This window comes from Loxodonta africana, chromosome 18, assembly GCF_030014295.1.
Source record: "Loxodonta africana isolate mLoxAfr1 chromosome 18, mLoxAfr1.hap2, whole genome shotgun sequence".
Taxonomy (NCBI): domain Eukaryota; kingdom Metazoa; phylum Chordata; class Mammalia; order Proboscidea; family Elephantidae; genus Loxodonta; species Loxodonta africana.
Window position 1 is genome coordinate 60,312,449 of NC_087359.1, and position 18,818 is coordinate 60,331,266.

General features: G+C 46.9%; 1 protein-coding gene across 1 annotated transcript; it reads left to right on the forward strand.

The window, feature by feature from the left end:
- Positions 1 to 181: 181 nt before the first annotated feature.
- Positions 182 to 15,252, forward strand: PIPOX (pipecolic acid and sarcosine oxidase). The gene is made up of 8 exons (XM_003417005.4): positions 182 to 440; positions 2,481 to 2,629; positions 11,151 to 11,364; positions 11,833 to 12,015; positions 12,743 to 12,895; positions 13,301 to 13,459; positions 14,046 to 14,121; positions 14,413 to 15,252. Exons 1-8 carry the CDS (start codon positions 327 to 329, stop codon positions 14,541 to 14,543), a joined length of 1,179 nt encoding a protein of 392 aa, XP_003417053.1. The 5' UTR covers positions 182 to 326; the 3' UTR covers positions 14,544 to 15,252.
- Positions 15,253 to 18,818: the final 3,566 nt, after the last annotated feature.

Consider the following 18,818-nt stretch of genomic DNA (forward strand, 5'->3'; position numbering starts at 1 on the left):
ATAGGAAGGAGCTCCATTTGCATGACAATAATTGAGCCAAGAATAGAAAGCTAGAGGGATGCAAGGGTGAGGCTGGCAGCTGAGCTGGGCTAAACCTCACAAATCAGACCCAGTTCTGCTCTGCAGGGGAGGTGGAAGCTGAGCCCTGTGCCAGGCTCTGGGGGAGGGTAAAGGAAGTGAGGGAAAAGGACGTGGCCCCAGGGGATTGTGGGAACACTAGCCAGGCTGGACTTTGCCTTACTCCTCCTCTTGTGGCTGGGAGCCCGCCTTTGCTTGCCTTTTCCTTTGTGAGCTCTTGTGGCCACAGAGCTGACTACGTGGGTGTCATGGCTTTCCAGAAAGATCTCTGTGATGCCATTGTGATAGGGGCAGGCATCCAGGGCTGCTTCACTGCTTACCACCTGGCCAAACACGAGAAGAGGGTCCTCCTTCTGGAGCAGGTACTGTGTTCCCTTTGCACTCCTGACCTTAAGGACTGTCCTTCTCTCTTCCCTTAGAGAGGGATTTCAAGAGCCAGCAGGTTATGGGACTATGCCAAAGGGCCCAAGTCATCACAAATTCTGTGTAGTTTGTAGCTTAACTGCATGGTGTGTTTCACGGCAATTCAAAGAGTTCCACTCTTCCCTCAGACCAGACAGGATTCGTAGGCACTTTCCTATTTTCACTGCCTCCCAGTTCCTGCCCTTTGTGAGCTCTTGTGGCCACAGAGCTGACTACGTGGGTGTCATGGCTTTCCAGAAAGATCTCTGTGATGCCATTGTGATAGGGGCCCTGATCTCCTCCTTCTTGTAACCCAATCTCTTCTCTATCAACTGATTGACCCAGCCCAGAAAAATGTCAGTTCTCCTTGGGGCAACCTTAACCCTTCGGTGACCCAATTATTTTCTGCTTTGAATTTTTTGGTGATGTCGTGTGTTTTCATTAACGGAAGCATGCTGAATCATTGTGTGTGTCTGAATTTTTGATAGGTAGTATGGATTTTTTTTCTTGCCCCCTCCCACAAGCTTATACTAAGTGGTTAGTGGTGCATGTGAAGTGCCACTAATTATACCCCAGAGTCCCCACTGAAGTCTATTGGTACATATGTATAACAAATAAAAAATTTCGAAATTTCCATTTTTCTTATCAAAAATCCAGACACCTCATACAATAAACAAAAAAAACAAACCCATTGCCCTCAAGTTGATTCCGACTCATAGAGACCCTATAGGACAGAGTAGAACTGCCCCATAGAGCTTCCAAGGAGCACCTGGTGGATTCAAACTGTCAACCTTTTGATTAGCAGCCTTAACTCTTAACCACTACGCCACCAGGGTTTCCCCTCATACCCAGACCCCAGTGCCATCATACAATACAATACCCTCATACAATACCCTGTAAAAACAGTAATTTACAGGACATGCCCATTTCTTCAATTTCAAACAGTCATAAAGGCCCCAGTCTTGCAGCAGCACACATTGTCAGTGGCCAGCAGCTTCCCAATAAATCCCAGAGGCTGAAAAAGTTCATGGTTGCTATATGTACCACCAGACACGAAAGGGTTAAGTAAAGATAATTTTGCCTAGTGGCAGAGGCTGATTTGTCAGCCTGGGAGGTGGGATTCTTCCCTGCATATTCCTGGCCTCACCCCAGAACCCAGCAGAGGTTTGTTTTTTTCTGCCATTTCTGTGTAATAGCAGCCTCCTTGTTTGATACACAGGAAATAAGACTTAGGATTTGTTTTTCCTTATGGAGAAGGCGCCCTCATGCAATGCAGTTCATAGCGGCCATTGTACATGTGATAAGTTCTGTGCATCTGCAGGGGCCTTCGAGGATGGGTTTACCTAGTCCACCATCCAAGGGTTTCATGGTGGTCTCTCCCCCTCCATTCTGCCTATAGCCCAACAGTCTGGTTATGGTTTGCTCTTAATGGTTATGGCTGGTTATGGCTTACTCCTAATGAACTGGACTGGTTAGAAAACCTTTTTCATTTCTCCATCAGTTTTCTCAAAGCCCGAGGGGTTCCTGGTTCAACTTCCTAGAAAACTTCCCCATCTTTTGCTGAATCCCAGAGTGGTTCTTTTGCTCTGAGTGATCTGAAGCCACAGAGAAATACAGTCAGCATCAGTTTCTGTGTCCATAAAATGAGGGGTTTCTTTCTAGTTCTGGTGCTCCTTGAGTCTAAGTGGGGTGAGGTTGCAGCAGGCTGAGTGAAGACTAGCTAACAAAGGGACTTCCTGATGTGAATGATATTAGTGAAAAAAAAAAAAAAAGGACGCCTAAATTAGTGCTACTGAAGAACTATCCTGATAGCCAGATCGGTAAACTAGCCATAAAGGGAGAATCTGGAAAGATTGTAGGTATACAAATACTTGATGAATAAGTGGTTCCTTCCTGGTTGACAGCAGGAGATGGGATGGCCCACTGGAGGGGAAGGAGGGGAGGGGAGTGCACAGCGCCAGGAACAACAGCTTCAGTGGTCTCTCATCCTTCCCCCCCAGTTCCTTCTGCCGCACTCCCGAGGAAGCTCCCATGGACAGAGCCGGATTATCCGAAGGGCATATCCCGAAGAATTTTATACCCAGATGATGGATGAGTGCTACCGGATATGGGCCCGGCTGGAGCACGAGGCTGGAACCCAATTACACAGGTTCCCTTGGGTCTGGGGGGAGGCACTCCTTGAACTCAGGGCCCTACGCCTGGAGGCTCTTTTAGTCTATAAGGTGGCAGTGCCATGAACACTTGAAATGTGATGGGAGGGACACAGGACGTAGGCAAGTACTGGCCACATGGAAACATTCTGCTCACTGTCACTGTGATCACCCCACAGATCCAGCTGGCTCTGAGTTCAGACCTTGTGTCCAAGGGTAGCAGAGGTGGAATTGGAAAAACCGCTGGAATCCAGAGAGCCAGAGACATCCAGAGCTGGGCAGGCCCGTTGGGATCTGCTGGAGTTTCTACAGTTCCATGGGACCATTAGGCTCTTTCAGGGCAGGGACTGAACTAGAGGAGGAGGCTGCTTTCTTGGTTCTTTATATTCCTACTGGCATTGTGACTTTTTATGCCGTCAGTTGCCGTAGAGTTAGCTCTGACTCACGGCGACCCCATGAGCCCCAGAATGAAATGATGCCCAACCCTGCACCATCTTCATCATTGTTGGTATGTTTCAGTCCATTATTGCAGCCATTGTGTCAATCCATCCCATTAAGGGTTTCCCCGGCCTTCACTGGCCCTCCACTTTACCAAACACGATGTCCTTTTCCAGGGATCGGTCCCTCTTGATCAAGCGTCCAAAATAAGCAAGTTGAAGCTTCAGATAATATTCTGTGATCCATAGGGTTTTCGCTGGCTAATTTTTGGAACTAGATCACCAGGCCTTTCTTCCTGGTCTGTTTTATTCTGGAAGCTCTGCTGAAAGCTGTCTATACAGGTGACCCTGCTGGTATTCGAAATACTGGTAGCCAAGCTTCCAGCATCATAGCAACACACAAGCCATCACGGTATGACAAACTGACAGATGGGTGGTAAGTCTATAGATTCATTTCATTCTCTCTGAAACTCCTTCCACAGGAACAAAATGGAGATGCTCCTCAGGCTGGATTTCTTGCCAGGGAGTGAAACTGCAGCTATTTCCCTGTTGCCCTAAGGTTCTAACTCTTAGACTCCTTCCGCAGTGACCTTTCAAACTCTCATGGGAAAGAAGGCAGATAACTCCTGATACAATGGGGACTTTAACCACCCCTCCCACCTTCTCTGTGGCTCTTAACTGAACTTTCTACAAAACTTTGGCTCTACCCTAAAGGGTGGCAGTTATTTTAATGGCCAGGAACCAAGAGGTTACTGTTCTGCTACAAAAACACCATTAACTTAAGAACAAAGCGAAATCCATTATGCAAATACAGCCAGGGCAGCTAATTACAGATTTATTCCAACCAGAGGCAGCTAATGCACTCAGCACCCAAATAAAGGAACAGGTCTGGATGAGGGGTGGCCTGGCAAAAGGACCCCTCTCTGTCAGCTGTCTGTGAATACTGCTCAGTATACTATGCTAAAAGATCTGTCCAAGGCCGTGGAGGGCAAACTCCTTCTCAGCAGAGAATGAAGGAATTAAAAGCTTAGGAGAATGCCTGGCATCTTTCAGAGGGAAGATGATTCTGGAGTCAGACAGGCTTGGGTTTGACTTTGTGTACTACCTCTCTCTTAACAGCTCTGTGACCTTGGAAAAGTTTCTTTATCTCTCTGTTCTCATTTTTCCTCATAGGGCTTTGTGAGGATTAAATGATAACTTTTGTAAAATACTTGGGATAATGCCTCGTACCTTTCAATAAACAGTAGTTCCTTTCACCTGTTCTGGGTCAGCTGTAGCCTCTCACCATTGAGAGATGGAGAAGGAAGGGTAGGGGGAGACAGGAGAGGCAGCAACATGGACATCAAGGCGAATGGCTCAAGGAGAGAAGGAAAGAGAACCTTGGGTAGAAGATTCTCATAATCTCACAATTCTCTCAATCCTTCTCTTTGGCAGGAGATCAGGAATTTGGAAGGACTTTTGGAACCAGTTAGATCTGGCTATAAATCTCAACTCTTAGCCGGGTAGTTTGGAGCAGAGGTTAAAAGCTGTTTAACTAACCTCTGTGAGACTCAGTTTCCTCATCTGTAAAATAGAGGTAATAATACCTATTTCATGGGCTTGTAAGGATAAGTATGTAAAGGGCTTAGAATAGTACTTGACAAATAATGATAATCATAAGAGGAACATATATAGAGTGTTTACGATATGGAACTAAGTTCTAAGTTCTTGACATATATTAACTCATTTAATTCTCCCTACAACCTTTTTTTTACAACCTCATGAGAAGAGCGCTACTGAGTAATCAGGGTCTTAAACCATTAATATAAATCACAGAATTACTATACTCTTAGCCTAGGACAGGGGTCAGCAAATTACTTTGCCATTGTAGTGTGAAAGCAGCTACAAACAATATATAAACACATGGGTGTAGCTTGTTCCCATAAAACTTTATTTGTTGTTGTTGTTAGGTGCCGTTGTATTGGCTTTGACTCAGAGCGACCCAATGTACAACAGAATGAAACACTGTCCGGTCCTGAGCCATTCTCACAATTGTTGTTATGCTTGAGCCCACTGTTGTAGCCACTGTGTCAATCCATTTAATTGAGGGTCTTCCTCTTTTTTGCTGACCTTTTACTTTACCAAGCAGGACGTCCTTCTCCAGGGACGATTCCCTCCTGATAACATGTCCAAAGAACATGTTATCACGTTATGTGAGACAAAGTCTCACCATCCTTGCTTCTAAGCAGCATTCTGGCTGTACTTCTTCCAAGACAGATTTGTTCGTTCTTCTGGCAAAAAAAAAAAAGTCCATGGTATATTGAATATTCTTTGCCAACACCATAATTTAAAGGCATCAATTCTTCTTTGGTTTTCCTTATTCATTGTCTAGCTTTTGCATGCATATGAGGTGACTGAAAACTCTATGGATGCTGAAATTTCAATTTCATATAATTTTCATATATGACAAAATTTTACTCTTCTTTTGATTTTTTTTACCAGTCATTTAAAAATATAAAAACTGTCTTGGCTTGCAGGGCATATAAAAACAGGTGGCAGACCAAATTTGGCCCACACGTTGTAGTTTGCTGACCCCTGATCTAGAAGATACCACAGGTTGGTTACTTTGTCCTTTCCCCTGTCTCCAAACAAAAGACTACTAATGTACATTTAATGAGGGAAAATCATAGCCTCTCTTAAAAGACCATTCTGATACCTCATAGCCCCAATCATGAAAAATGAAGAGTAACATGGATGCTTTGAAAAACCTTTAAAGTGCTATACCAGTGATAGCTATTCTTTTTCTTTTATTATTACAAAATCCTTTGTTAGGGCTAACCTAATTTACTAAGCACACTAATTTATTTGGTTCTTTTATTTAGTGGGAATATAGAACAGATACTTCTCATTCTCAGAACGGTACCTGAATACAGCTCTACCTTTCGGCCGAGAGCCATTCCCGTTCCTTTAGCTCTTACTTCTGATTTTGATTTTCTAAATGATTCATCACCTTTGCAGTTCTTACTTTTCCTCAGGTTCTTCCAGGAACAGCAGCACAAAACCATCATATAACTGATAGATACCAGAGTCCTTACTTAATGCTACTGGACGATAATGATTAAGGGGAAAAAAAGCCTTTAGGGGTTGGAAGCTAAGGTGTCCAGTTCTTTCTCATCTGTTCTGTTGTTTCTTACGACAGGGGCATGCTAAACATGGGTGGCTTTCAGAATATCTGCATACATGCTGGGAACAATGACACACGTGTCAGATCACTAGGTCTCAATCTTTTGTGATGTGTACAGCCTGGACGCTGATACCAACGGCAAATCCCAGCTCTGTGGCCCATCTCTTTCCTGCCCTGCCTTCTCCCTTTGAGTCCTACTATCTAGCTCCTGACCTGGGCTGCCCCTGCTTAGCTGACAATATAAGACAAGATCACAGCCGTAGGCAGTACAGCTGCTGGCAGAACCTGGTGGCCCCCTCCGCAGCTGCTGCTTCCTGTGTCTGCGAAGTGTCTGGCTTGTCAGCCACATCCCCTCCCTGGAGCAGTCTTTGTTAACCAATTCCACCTCGGCCCACTGAGCGGAAGATGAAACGCAGAGAGCACCTCCAAAACCAACGAAGACGGCAGCCATTACCAGGTCCCCATTCCAGTCCCTTCCCCCAAATGACTCTGACAGCTGGCTTTGTCTGTCAATTTTAACCCATAGAGGAGAAAGCTGGAGCCTGGGATGGGAGGTGGCAGGTGTAGGGAGAGCTCTCTTCCCCCTTTCTGTCCTCCTGCAGACACCAGTTCCTCCCCCTCTACCCTGCACCCTCTCTTGCTATAGTAATTTGTGGAAATGCCTGGTCACCAGCTAACTCCGTACATCATGTCTGAGGCTTAAGCTGGGCCATAGAGGAGCCAACAAGGCCCTTGGGAGGAATCTTCAATTACCTATTCCTACAGCTGGATCCAACTAGGGTTGGGAAGGCATAGTTCATAGGAAATGCTCTCCACTGAGCTGACAGGCATTCAGGGAGCTGGGAGCTGCCTTCTTTTCTAGCTCTGGCAGCCTCAATCCTGGTTTCAAGGTCTCTTCTTTTCAGACCACCCTGACCAGTCATTTCCTGGCCACCCTGGTCTCTTCTTTCCTGCAGATGCCCTTGTAGCTTCTCACTCTTCTCCTTCCCAAAAGTTGTGGACTAGATCTGAGCAGAAAAAGGGGAGAGGGAGGCCCAGAGCACAGGGGTGAGAAATTGATGTAGAATGAACAGTCTGTTTATTGGGATCTAAGAAAAGCCATTAAGAAAATAAGCACTTAAATGATTTTCAATCTGCCCATGGAAGTCATCTATCTTCATACTGGGGGGAAAAGCCCTGTTCTCTGATCCTGGTCTTGATTGACTGATTTCCAATTCTCTAAGCATTTCCCACAGGAGCTTCTCACCTACCTCCCATAATAACAAGACTTTGCATTTCCAGGCAGTGTTTTACATTTATTTCCGATTTGCTCATAATGGTCAAAAATCTCTCTCCAGTCCAAGGCATTTCTCCAGCAATGCACGGTTTCCCTCAGGCTAAATAGCTCAACTGTGATCCATGGAAAATGAGAATTTCCCAAACGCATCTCTGGACTAGGGGAGGGTCCAGCATAGCAGATTCAGGTGGAAAATTTCCCACTGTTAGATCAATATTTGGGCTAAGAAATAAATGCCACAGGGGCAGAATACTGGAGCAAAATGATTACAATCGGCACAATGACTATATTCACCGCCAGAATCAGCTCACTGATTACTTGTAGGGTTGGGGAGCTCCCGCTTCATCCGCCACAGGGCCGCTTGGGAATTAGAACATCACTCAGCATTCCATAATTTGACGGATTTGCCTGTTGTCTTGGCATGAGTTCATTTTTCCCCATACCGTACATCTCTGTGAGAGGAGTTGTTCTTACTTCCAGGAAGGAAGGAAGGAGGTAAGTAGGCAAAAAGTGAGGGAAAGAAGGATGAAGGGAAAGAAAGTAAATCTCGAATCTCAGAGTGGATGAGGGACCAAAGCTTGTAAGTTGTAGGCAGGGGTTAGAACATGCGCTTTGGAATCTCCAGGCCGGGGGTCTGACATCATGTCTGCGAGTTGAGGGTTAAACCAGGTCTTCCCTAGACCCTGGCCCAGTCCTGGCCCCATTAGGTAAAAAGTATTCAAGAACATATACCTTAGTAATTTCTAAATGGTCCTATTAACCAAGAAGTTTACTAGGCAAAATTTTATTACCTGAGAACCAACTTGAAGTTCTTTTTGGGGCCACGGAAAAAAAGACTGCTGACTTGTGGGGATTTCTACAGTATCTCTCGTCTGACAAGCTCTGAAAAGGCAGAAGGCTCTCGTTGCTATCTCACCAGTGGTGAATGCTGGGTAGGCGGGGGCCATGACAAATGGATTGGGCGCGCTGCGCGGCTCTGTGTACTGACACCGGCCCCAGGGCCCACTGTGTCCCTACCCCCTCCCAGTCTTCTCTTTAATCCCTCCAACCAGATAATGTGGGATTTGGAAGCATGTAATATCCATGAGACTCCATTATAGGCTATTACGAGCTTTATATGCAGTACCTGGGGGAGGTACCAGGCTGATGCTGGTCACTGCAGCTGCCGAAACCAAGAGAGACCACAGGAATGGTTCCAAGGGCCAGGGTAGCCTTTCCATTGTTTGGTCAGTCCCCTCAAAAAGGGAGCTCTGGTCTCTTGTGACAGACGTGGAAAGCATTATAGAAAAACTGCTTTCGTAGACTAAGGGGAGTAAGAAGCACCAACAGTGGGAGGCATAGAGAAAAACAAAATCATAGAATCACTGAATTTATTGCTGGGTCCCTAAGAGACCATCCAACAGTGCTTCCGCATAAGCATGCTATTAGCATTTGGGGTGGGGCCTTTTTGAGTATTGCAGGCTTAGCATCCCTGGCAGCCCTGGCCCACTAAATGTGAGTGGCAGCCCCAGGCATTGTGACAGCCAGAAAATGGCCCCCAACACATTTCCCCATGCCCTTGGGTAGAGGGCAGTACTACCCCGTGTGGAACCACTAATAGTTCAACAGGCATGTGTTACAGAAGACGAATCTGGGGCCCAGAGGGGGGAGTAACCAGATCAAGATCACACAGCCAGGACTAGAACCAGGGTCAGATTTCCCAATGGTGGGAAATTGCTGTGATGCTGATAGCTATGCCACTGGTATTTCAAATACCAGCAGGGTTACCCATGGTAAACAGATTTCAGTAGAGCTTCCAGACTAGGAGAGATTAGGAAGAAAGTCTTGGTGATCTACTTCCTTCCCAAAATTAGCCAGTGAAAACCCTATGGATCCCAGGGACAGAATGTTGTCCGATTACCAACCATCATGAAGATGGCACTGGACTGGGCAATGTTCCATTCTGTTATTATACATAGGGTTGCCATGAGTCAGAGCAGATACAATAGCAACTAACAACAACATTAGTTTCCTGTTGTTGTCGTCAGGTGCCGGCAGTTTGGTGCAGACTCACAGTGACCCTATAGGACAGAGGTGAACTGCCCCATAGGGCTTCCAAGAAGTGGCTGCTGGATCTGAACTGCTGACCTTTTGGCTAGCAGCCAAGCTCTTCACCACCGCGTTACCAGGGCTCCAACATTAGTTCCCTGGGGCTGCCATTACAAAACACCACAAATTGGGTGGCTTATGGAAACAGAGATTTATTGTTTCACAGTTCACTAGTTCAAATTCAGGGTATTGGCAGGGCCATGTTCTCTCAGAAGGTTCTGGGGGAAGATCCTTTTTTTTTTTTTTTTTAAATCTTTCCTGGCTTCTGGTAGCTCCAGGAATTCCTTGGCTTGTAGCTGCAACATGAGTCACAACTCCCATGACCCTTTTCCCTGCTTGTCTCTCTGTCTTTTCTCCTCTTTTATAAGGACCCCGTTTAGAATGGATTAGGATCCATCCTGCTCCAACATAACCTCATGTTCACTTATAACATCTTCGAAGACCCTATTTCCAACCAAGGTCACATTCACAGGTGTCAGGAGATAGTACTTCAATGTATCTTTCTGGAGGACACAATTCAATCCATAACAGGACTCTTTCCACAAAATGGAAAAAGTCCCTGAGAAGGAACTGAGAGCGAGTTAGACACATAGGAAGAGATAAAACATAATATGGCAAAAAAAAAAAAAAAGGAAAGGAAAAACACAGCAGGAGGTGGAGTGGGGAGGAGAAAGGATACTAAATAGAGAGATCAAAATAGTGAATAGGGCTTGGGGGCAGAAGGAAGAGGAAGAAATCTTACCAAACTGACTGAACACCTACTACTTTCAAGGTGCAGAAGAGAGGACTTAGAGTCTCTGCCGCTGTCACAGATTGAATCGTGTCCCCCAAAATATCTGTCAACTTAGCTGAGCCATGAGTCCCAGTATTGTGTGATTATCCACCATCATATGTGATTTCCCTGTGTGTTGTAAATGCTATCACTGTGATGCAATAAAATGGATTAGCGGCAGTTATATTGATGAGATCTACAAGATTAGATAGTGTCTTAAGCCAATCTCTTTTGAGATACAAAAGAGAAGTGAGCAAAGAGACACAGGGCCCTCATTCCACCAAGAAAGCAGTGCTGGGAGCAGAGCAAGTCCTTTGGACCCGTGGTCCCTGCTCAGAGAAGCTCCTACTCCAGGGGAAGATTAATGAGAAGGCCGACAGAGAAAGAAAGCCTTACCCTGGAGCAGATGCCCTGAATTTGGACTTGTAGCCTGCTAGGCTGTGAGAGAATAAATTCCTCTTTGTTAAAACCATCCACTTGTGTTATTTCTGTTATAGCAGCACTAGATGACTAAGACAGCTCCCAAGGAATTATTCTTGAGGCTGGAGGATAGACAGACAAACAAACCAATTGTTAGAGCTAAGGGCAGACTTGGGACTGGGCTAGAAACAAGCTCTAGAATACTGGGGCTCTTACAACAGGATCTGAATAACTTGTTCTTTGAACACGGGGCTGTGATTCCCCTCCATGCCTGTGCCTGGCCCAGGGGCCCTGCTGAAGAATGAGAACAAATGGCCCAGGGCCCTGACACATACCCTCACCCAGATGCCCCCTTTCTCCACAGGCAGACTGGACTGCTGTTGCTGGGAAGGAAGGAGGACCCAGAATTTCAGACCATCCAGACCACTCTGTCTAGGCAAGCGGTGGAACACCAGCGCCTCCCATCTGAGGAAGTGAAGCAACGTTTCCCAAATATTCGGCTGACCAGGGGAGAAGAGGGGCTTTTGGACAAGTCTGGAGGAGTGCTCTATGCAGATAAGGCCCTCAAAGCCCTCCAGGTGGTATCATACAGCATTAGGGGCAATTTGTCTCCCTGCTCTGAGCATCTGGGTTCCAGTCAGCCGCCCCCCAGCCCCCACCTGAGCGAGAGCCTTCCTGGCTTCAGTACTGACCCTCAGTCAGGGCGGTTCTACACACCCTGCTAAGCCAGTTGCTGCTGAGTCAATTCCAGCTCATAGTGACCCACGTGGGTCGGATTAGCACTGTGGTTGATTTTTCAGAAGCAGATCACCAGGTCTTTCTTCTGAGGCAGCTCTGGGTAGATATGAATCTCCAGCATTTTGGTTAGCAGCCAAACACGCAAACTGATTGCACCGCCCAGGGACTCCACACATCCTGCTAGACCTTGTCAATGTAGGAGAGGAAGTCTGGATTCTGCTTCTATTTGCTCCCCTGGGAAGGACTCTGTCCACAAGGGTGAACCACACACACAACTCATTTCCCTCTCCACCTCCCTGCCCTTTCAGGATGCAGTTCGACAGCTGGGAGGCATAGTGCGTGATGGAGAGAAGGTGACGGAGATAATACCAGGGCTCCCGGTCACGGTAAAAACCACCTCCGGGAGCTACCAAGCCAGTAGTGTGGTCATCACAGCAGGTCCTTGGACCAACCGGCTCCTTGGTCCCTTGGGAATTCAGTTACCTCTCCAGGTAAGGGTGACTGGAAGCCTGAGAGTTGGTACTTAAGAGAAGAGGCCTTGGAGACAGACGGATTCAAGCTTGAATCCTGGATCTGCCACTTACTAGTGGACGACCTTAGGCAAATTACTTCACCTTCTGAGCCTCAGTTTTATCATCTTTAAAATGAGGAATAATAGCTACCTCATAGAGCTGTTTGAGAATTAAATTATGTGATGCATATAAAGCTGTAAGGGGACAGCCTGGACTTCTGACTTAGGGCAACCCCATATGTGTCAGAGTAGAACTGTGCTCCATAGGTTTTCAATGGCTGATTTTTTGGAAAGTAGATTACCAGGCCTTTCTTCTGAGGCACCTCTGGGTGAACTAGAACCCCCAGCCTTTCAGTTAGCAGCTGAGCTTATTAACTGCACCACCCAAGGACTCTGGCCTATAATAAGTGCTCAATAAATGTGAGTTGGTATTAACTCCTGGAAAGAAAGAAGTAGGGCTGAGCCAGTTATGGGAGAAGAGTAAGAAGAGGTGAAGAGAGAGAAATTAGGAGACTTTTGTGCATCATAACATGAAACATGTAACATGTAGAAGACATGAGAATTGGATGAAGTAAGGATGTATGAGTTAAGGTGGGCATTCAGGCTTGTATTAACGGGCTACGGTACCTCGGGAGAAACTACTCCCCTTGTCTAGAGAGTTCCATAGCTTTCCCTCTTCATCTCCCACTTCCTCTCCCTGCTCCAAGACTCTGCGGATCAACGTGTGTTATTGGCGTGAGAAGGTTCCTGGGAGCTATGGTGTATCCCAGGCCTTTCCATGCTTGCTGGCCCTGGGCCTGGACCTGGCTCCGCACCATATCTATGGGCTGCCTGCAGGAGAGTACCCAGGGCTGATGAAGGTGAGCGGGAAGGCCGAGAGAAGGCTAATAGATACCCACGCAGACTTGGAGCAGCTGCTCTAACTTTCCTCTCAATAGACTCCCTCAGGTCATGGTGGGCGGCAGCTGAAGCCTACTCCACTATTCAGTGTTTGCAGTGCAAGACCCTCAGATGTCCTGAGCCCCAGCAAAGGAAGCCCTCCCTTTGAGCATCTCACATTCCTAAATACTGCTCCAAACATAGGGTCGGTGGGGGGAATGGACGGCAAGGCAACCTCATGTGCACCAAACAGCAATCCTTTAGAACTGGGGAAGGCTGGGTTGATGGATAGGGACACTGTGTGCAAGCCTGCCTGGGTCCTTGGCTGGGTGGGTTTGCACGGAAGGCCAGCCCTTGCTGTTCACACTGCTCTGATTGGAAGCCAGGTCTGCTATCACCACGGCAACGAAGCAGATCCCGAGGAGCGTGACTGCCCCCCCAGGTTCTCTGATATCCAAGATGTCCAAATCCTGTGTCGCTTTGTCCGAGATCACTTACCTGACCTAGAACCCACACCTGCCATTACGGAGCGCTGCATGTACACGGTAAGAGGTCTGGGAGTCCCGCCAGGTCCTCTCAGTCCTGGAGAACAGCGGAGAGGGAGACAGACAGACCTTGTGTTGGTCAGGCTGGGCTCTATTTGACCCCTGACGGAGTATATGAGTTTAAACAAACTAGCTAATTTCTGAAGGCCTCCTCACCTCCAGCAGAGGGGGCCCATTAGGGATTATTCATATTCTTTTTCATTAGGAAACTAGGCTTACACCTGGCAATTCTTCACTGCGTTTCCCAGAAGAGCTCTAAAAGATTTTTTGGCAAGATGTGCCAGTTAAGCGGGCCTTAGGGAAAGAAGAGACAGATGTCACCAGGGCCTGAGGCATCTTGGCTAAATCTAGTTTACAAGTATTAACTGAGCACCTACTGTGTTCATAGCTGTGTTTGAGAAGAGAGGCAGATGGACAAACGAGAAAGACTGGCAAACTCAGAGGGCACACTGGCGTGCAGAGAGCATTCCTGTGCCCCATTCCCATTTTTTTCTGGAAAGAAATCCAGCCCAGTCCCCTCCCTTCAGAGCCTGCAGTCCCTCCTCCTCTCTCCATCCTCAAAGGACATAGGTGTATTTCTTTCTAGAACACCCCTGATGAGAACTTCATTCTCGATCACCATCCAAAGTATGACAACATCGTCATCGGGGCTGGATTCTCTGGTGAGCCCGAGGAGGGGGATATGGGACGCCTGACAGCTGATCTACCTCAGTGTCAGGCAAAATGGTATTTTCCACCTTCTTAGCTGGACAGATAGGTCCTGAAACCTAGACACTGAGTGTGTAAGGGGGCTGGACAGTCAGAGGCGATGGGGTATTCATGGTGGGAGGCAACTTCTGACTGTGGAATGCGACCAAGAGGAGAGATAGTCCTATCTGGTAGGGAGCGGACTTCCAAGTAGCCCAGCCTCTTTGTCTCTGAAGATGTGTGACAGCCTACTCTCCTTTTCCCAGGGCACGGATTCAAGTTGTCCCCTGTTGTGGGGAAGATCCTGTATGAATTAAGCATGAAATTAACGCCATCCTATGACTTGACACCTTTTCGAATCAGCCGCTTCCCTGGCCTTGGCAAAGCTCACCTTTGACCCCTGGCCAGTAGCCTCCCTTTTGTGCACTAGATTCAGGAATAAAGCTCTATGCTGGGGAGGAGTTCTCAGATGAAGGAAGTGGCCACAAGATGTTACTCTTTTCTTCTGCCTCTCCTGAGTCCAACAGTTGATGACTGAGTCCACTTCCTTTCCCTGGCTGGCTCCCCAATCCTGCCACTTTCTGGCCCCCAGTTGGTCGATCAGATATTTTATAATCACAGAACAGCAAGGATCTCTGAGATGAATGTCTCAGTAGGGAGGAGGCATAAGGACTGGCTCAGGAGACAAGGCAGTTGCTAAAATTCTCTTCCCTGGGGCTTAATGAGCTTAGGATGAATCTGACTAAATCTGCCCAGGGAAGGGCAAACAAGATAATTTCTAGTAGATCATTACTGCCCTTGAAGCCCCTTTTCCTAAAACTAGGGCCACCCTCCATCACAAACTCTCATAACATTTGAGTCATTCTAAAAAATCCATTGCTGTCAAGTCAATTCTAGCTTATAGCGACCCTATGCAACAGAGTAGCACTGCCCCATAGGGTTTCCAAGGAGTGGCTGGTGGATTTGAACTGCCAACCTTTTGGTTAGCAGCTGAGCTCTTAACCACTGCGCCACTAGGGCTCCTGACTCATCTTAAGTGCACAAGAAATGTTTGCTGAACAAAATTTGTTGAACGAACAAATGAATAAATGATACATTGCATTAAAGTCTGTGGTGGGCTTTCTTTTCCACGTAACCTCATTTCTTACAGGCTCTCATTGTCTAAATCAGCACCATAGAATGTATTTCCCCAGGAATTCTGAGAGTCAATGCATTGTACCCCCTTTTTCTGGACTCTGTCTTGTCTTCATCCTCTCTCTGTAAAGATGTTCAGCTCCCCAGTCTCTCATTAAGGTGTATTGTCAGGTCTTTATGAAGATGGAGCTGTTATACCAGAAAGAAAGAGAGACACACTCGCTTAGAAACCCTGTTCAATGTTTGAATGTTAAATGTGCCATTTTATTATCATTAGGATTGCTCCCACTTAATGAAACAGCATTAGCACCGAGTCGGTTGGCCTCCTTGCACTAATTGCTTTTGGAAGGGAACAGGCTCGTAACTACCCCAGGGTGGGTGGAGGGGTGAGGGGTGTAAACAAGGACTCAAGCAAGGCTGAATGCACTCAGATGAAACCCAAGCAAGAGGATCTCCAGATTGGACCAGTTTGACCTGAGAGAACAGGAGTTAAAATTCTGTGGGAAGAGAAAATCTGGGACCGGGTGGGGTGGAAATGTTAGGAGGAGTCACTGAGGGGAGAAGAGTGGGAAATGGGAATAAGAGTAAAATATTCCCAAAGGAAATACAACACAGAGAAAATTACTCTTCAACTGAGTCCTTAAAGGCCTAAGCACGTGGGTTAGCACTGATTTCTCCAGTGAGTTACCAAAATCCAGCCGATGCTGTCAGCCACCTGCCACGTCTGCTTCCTGAATGATCTCAAGTGGTTTTCTGAATCTCAGCCTTATTCTCATCTGTTAAATGGGAATAATAGTACTAACTCTACAGGTGTGTGTAGGGATCAAATAAGATCATTCATTCATTCATTGAGACTCTACTATGTGCCAGGTACTGTGCTAGGCAGTGTGGCTATATCAGTGAACAAACCAGGTAAAGATCCCTGCTCTTATGGAGCTTACGGTTCATATGGAGAAGACATGTAAGCAATACATATAAGTAAATTATACCATAAGTTAGAAGGTGATAAGTGCTTTGGGGAAAAAAAGACAGATCAGGGAGGGGAGGATAGGGAATGCTGGGAAAGGGGATGCAATTTTAGTTGAGGTGGTCCAGGTAGGACTCTTGGAGGAGGGGGTATTTGAGCAGACTTGAAGAAGGAAAGAAGGTGAGCCATGAAGACATCTGGATGTATGCAATAGAATGTTATAAATTGCAAAGTAAGGTTCTTTGTTATTTTTGGGTGGGGGAAGAAAAACCAAGGTGCAGATGGGGATCACTCTAAGATCCTGCCGCCACCCAAGCAGACAAAGTTGGGGATAAGGGATGTTGGGAACCTCTCCTCTTGCTCCAAGGCTGCCCGCAGCTCCCTGTCTTGTTCTCTCGGTGCCACCCTCCTCCCCCAGCCAGCTGCAGTTCCCCTTCCAAAATATCCAGCCTTATTCAGCTAGTTGGTGACAGCTAAAGGAGGGGACCAATGTCTAGAAGAGGCTGAGAAAGGACAAGTGGGGGATGTCCGACAAGCCCTGTCAGAGCTGGTTAAGGCACTTTAAAAATGAGACTGCTGCGCCCTCGAAACAGGAGAGGCAGGGTGTGTGTGTGGGGTGGGGGCCTCTGTGGGAGGCGTCATTGAGGAGTGAAGAGAAACCAAGGAACTGGATAAGAAGAGAGTGGTAATATGCAGGTCAAGAAGGCAGGCAAGGACCTCCAGAGATGCTGCCCACCCTCAAAGCCAAAGGAAATGGGCCCAGCACTTCCAAGTGGGAGGAGCTGAGCATTTCTTAGCTGGTGGGGGGCGGTGGGGCTGGCACATAGAGGGGAAGAGGAGATGTGGGCAATTAGGAGTCTATGAGCACAGAAGAAAGGAAAAGCCATGGTAGAAGGGGTGGGGGTAGGGGACAACTTGAGCATTTCAGTAAGGTTGAAGGATTTGCCAAAACAGACCAACCAGCATCATCTGCCTTCTTCCCTTCTGCCTGAGCGTGGCCAGCATCCCCTTTCAGGCAGGCCCTACATCTCTTCAAGATGCAAGAAAACCGAAATGAATTGGGCAGGCAGAAGAGACCTCTGGAAGGGCAGCTGGGGCCTGTGCAGGCTGCAGGGGAGAGATAAGGGCAGTGAAGAGAAAGAGGCTGGCATGGTTGCCAACCAGACTAAGGAAAAGAGAGGCAGGCTAAAAATAGATTGGGGTGGGGAGGGAGGAGAGTCAGGCCAGAAAAGAAGGGAAAGCAGAGGCAATCGATGGGATCCACAACTCTGACCCAATTTCTCATCTCTCAGCCTCAACAAACTGAAAAATTATGGGGTGGTGGGGGAAAGAGAAAGACTGGTATAGAGAGAGGAGAGTTACAGGAGAGTTAGGCAATCATGGTGTACAAGTCAGCAATCGCGATGTGGAAAGATGAGGTATACTGTATATACAGTTAAAAAAAACCAGTTGCCGTAGAGTTAACTATGATTCATGATGGCCCCATGTGTGTTAAAGTAGAACTATGCTCCAAGGGTTTTCAATGGCTGATTTTTTGGGCAGTAGATCTCCAAGCCTTTCTTCTGGGATGCCTCTGGGACTGGAACCTCCAAAATTTCGCTTAGCAACAGCGTGTCAACTGTTTGTACCGCCTAGGGACTCTTATCCATATAGTTAATACCAGTTAAATCCTAGGGCCCCTGGGTGATGCAAATGGTTTGTGTTCAACTATTAACTGGAAGGCTCGTGGTTCAACCCACCTAGCAGCTGCTTCCCTAAACATTATAGCCAAGAAAACCCTATGGAGCTCAGTTCTACTTTGTAACACATGGGGTCACCATGAGTCAGAACCAACTCAACGGCAACAGGCTTTATTTTTTGTTGTTTTTTAGTTAACCCTCATCGGAGTTTGGTGTTCCCTAACAGGTTTAAGAACTTAAAGAAGGTGCCTATAACTTGGAAGGAGATTCATCTGTTTAGAAGGTAAAAGGAGGGAATAAGGATGAGCTAGTCTGGAGGACAGCAGGCTGGAGAGTGACTTGACTACTGTATCTTACTTCTCAGAATAGTGATCAAAGAGAATTTCGTTACCAGATATTCTATTTCAGTGGTGGGTTTCCAGCGCAGCAAGAGGGATTTAGGTTAGACCTCAGGAAATCCATCCTCCTAAGTAGATTTGTGAGATATTAAAACATGTTTCTGAGCACTCTTGTGCTATTCTTTCCCTGGAAACCTTAAAAAATGAGAAGCCCATCTATTTGGGCCTGTATAGACTTGCATGAAGGCTAGGGCCTCCCCACAAAACCTGCTGGCTAGAGACGGAGGTTAGGATTTTTATTACCCTGCAGGCCAAAGGAAATGAGCCCAGAATGCCCATTTGAAATAGGGTACTGGGCAAGGATCTAGGGCAGGGCTAATGCAAGCAACTGGGGGAGGTGGGTGGGAAAAGAAGGCAGGCCAGGTCTGTCAGGCATAGAGAAACAGCAGGGACAAGGGGCAGGATTCTAACTTGCAGGATCCAATGGCATTTACATAACTTTGAATAATGAATAAGCCCAGCTCTGGGGCTCCTAGTCAGCACAGCTCATCTGC

Bases quoted from the DNA above. Each gene is read 5' to 3' on its own strand.
- PIPOX (XM_003417005.4), top strand. From the start codon at position 327: ATGGCTTTCCAGAAAGATCTCTGTGATGCCATTGTGATAGGGGCAGGC. The intron at 12,896-13,300 runs GTGAGCGGGAAG...ATTGGAAGCCAG, and splicing joins AGTACCCAGGGCTGATGAAG to GTCTGCTATCACCACGGCAA. The intron at 13,460-14,045 runs GTAAGAGGTCTG...ATTTCTTTCTAG, and splicing joins CGGAGCGCTGCATGTACACG to AACACCCCTGATGAGAACTT.